This window comes from Eimeria tenella, genomic scaffold, assembly GCF_000499545.2.
Source record: "Eimeria tenella Houghton genomic scaffold, Eth_scaff577, whole genome shotgun sequence".
NCBI lineage: Eukaryota > Apicomplexa > Conoidasida > Eucoccidiorida > Eimeriidae > Eimeria > Eimeria tenella.
In genome coordinates, this window is record NW_013545706.1 from 1 (window position 1) to 2,500 (window position 2,500).

A 2,500-nucleotide genomic window follows, 5' to 3' on the forward strand; every position below is an offset into this window, starting at 1 on the left:
AGTTAAAAAGATGTATTCGGAAACTGAGTGCAATAAAATATATTATCTGAAATTAAACATAACAAAAAACCAAATTAGAAAATAAATGCAATATAGAAGATATATAAAAGTAAATGAAATAAAACAGATCAAACTGGAAGTCGAATGCAATGAAAGATTTAATTAGAATTTAAATGTAATGAAAAGGATGTAAGCAGAAATCAAGTGTACTAAAAAAGATTTAATTAGAAATTAAAGGTACTAATAATTTACTCAAAAAAATAAAACAATAAAAGATACAACTAGAAAATGAATGTAAAAAAACATCTAATTACAAATCAAACGGAGTAAGAAGAATAATACAATTTAAAATTAAATAAAGTTTAAAAATGTAATTTAAAAACAAATGTAGTAAGAATGCAATTAGAAAATAAATGTAATGTTAAAAAATGAAATAATTAATTAGATGCAATAAGAAGGACAAAGTTAGAAAATAAATACAACAATGAAAAGGATGAAATTAAAAATTAAAAGGAACAACAAATACGGAATTGGAGAATAAAAATAATAATTAAAAGATTTAATTAAAAACAGAAATGACAAGAGTGCAAAATAAGAATAAAAAATAATATCGGAAGATTATAAAATATAAAATTGGAAGATATTCAGCAATAAAATAAAAAAACAAAAGGAAATAACGAAGCAGCAAATAAAAAACAGAAATAAAAAATTAAAATAAACTAATTTTGATTCCGGATCTTAAGTGCAAAGGCCGAAAATAATTAGAAAATGAAATAGCGAATGTTAAAAAACTGAAATGTGCAATAACGAAAAGGATAGAACAGTTAAAAGGTTGGAATCTAAAAATAAGTAAATGGGGACTCTCTCTGAAATTCTGATCTTTATTTGTTGTAGAGACGCAATATTAAAAAGGATATTAAAAAAGAAAATCAAAATATGATCAAAAGTACAATCAAAGTTATATTTAAAGACATAATTGAAAATGAAATTTTCAGTATAACTAAAAATAAAACTAAAAGGCAATTGAAATTCAATTAGAAACTATAATTAAAAATATGATCCAAAGAACAGAATTAAAAAGGAAAGAACAAGAAGGAAATGAATATAAATACAAAAGGAAAATATAATTGTAATCAAAATATATTTGTAAATAAAATGTAATTATAAGAATATAGTTGTGAAGAGGATGTAATGCAAAAAAGAAAGTAACGGAAAAGAAAGTATACTTGCAAAAAGCATGCAATAAATAAAACAAGCAGCAACAGCAGCAGCAGCAACAGCAGCAACAGGAACAGCAGCAGCAGCAGCAGCAGAAAACGGACTTTCGAAAAAATAGTCTGACATGTCCAAGATGCCGCAGTGCAGCATCATTCGAGTGGCTTCCTGCAGGCCGCAACCCCAAAACCCAAAACCCTAAACCCTAAACCCTAAACCATAAACCCTAAACCCTAGACATTTGGCTAGCTGCCTCCAAGCCCCGAGTGTTTTGCTGCTGGCCCTGAAAGGCACAGTTGGGGCCAGTGCAGGCAGCCCCAGGCGCGCAGTACGCTGATTGGGGGCTTTGGGGCAGCTAGCTAGCTGGCTCGCTGGCTAGCTGGTTGGGTCGCTAGTCCGTTAGCTGGCTAGCTGGTTAGCTGGCTAGCTGGTTAGATAGCTAGCTGGTTAGCTAGCTAGCTGGCTAGCTGGTTGGCTGGCTAGCTGGTTAGCTAGCTAGCTAGCTAGCTAGTAGGGTTTAGGGTTTAGGGTTTGGGGCTACCTGGGGCAAGATGGTTTTGAGGTGCTGGTCTGCGGGGTGTTTGGGGTCGAGGCTGGGCTGCGCTGCTTCTTCCTCCGCAGCTTTTAATTCTTTTTCTTTTTTAATTTTAGTTTCGCAAAGGCAAACATTTGCTGCTGCTGCTAACCCGGGGTACCGCAGCAGCCCCAGCTGCCACCCCAGCTGCACTGTTGCCAGCAGCTCCTTTTGCTGCTGCCGCTCCAGCTGCTTCTGCAGCTCTTGCCGGTAAACCAGCAGCTCTTCGCACGCAGGCGCCACCTGCAGCAGCAGCAGCAGCCGCAGCAGCAGCAGCGGAGAGTGCAGTAGCAGCAGCAGCGCGGCATCAGCTGCTGCAGGGGAGTGCAGCAGCAGCAGAAAGTGCAGCAGCAGCGGCAGACGCTGCAGACGCAGCAGCGGCAACAGCAGAGAGTGCAGCAGCAGCTAAGAGTGCCGCAGCAGCAGCAGCAGCAGCACAGAGTACAGCAGCAGCAGCGGCTGCAGACTCGGCAGCAGCTGCGGAAATTGCAGCAGCAGCAGCAGCAGCAACAGCAACTGCAGCAGCAGCGGCAGAGTCGCAGGGGCACGGTCAAGCAAAGAAAAGCGGCTAAGGACGAAGGCCACGCAGCAACCCTAAACCCTAAACCCTAAATTTAAATGTTGCAGCAGCATACCCCTTCGTGCAGCAGCAGCAGCAGCATTTAACCCGTTGGCTCCTGCACTTATTTAAACCCTAAACCCTCACAAGCA

At 39.4% G+C, this 2,500-nt stretch overlaps 1 protein-coding gene across 1 annotated transcript in view; it reads right to left on the reverse strand.

Annotated features, from left to right (window-relative positions):
* Positions 1-1,302: 1,302 nt before the first annotated feature.
* The window catches only part of ETH_00033470 (uncharacterized protein), a gene marked incomplete at both ends in the record, with an annotated part of 1,906 nt that continues 708 nt past the window's right edge, over positions 1,303-2,500 (reverse strand). Inside the window, 2 exons of the mRNA XM_013380389.1 lie at positions 1,303-1,383; positions 1,757-2,032. Coding sequence (XP_013235843.1) covers positions 1,303-1,383; positions 1,757-2,032 — 357 coding nt within the window. The remainder of the gene's footprint in view (positions 1,384-1,756; positions 2,033-2,500) is intronic.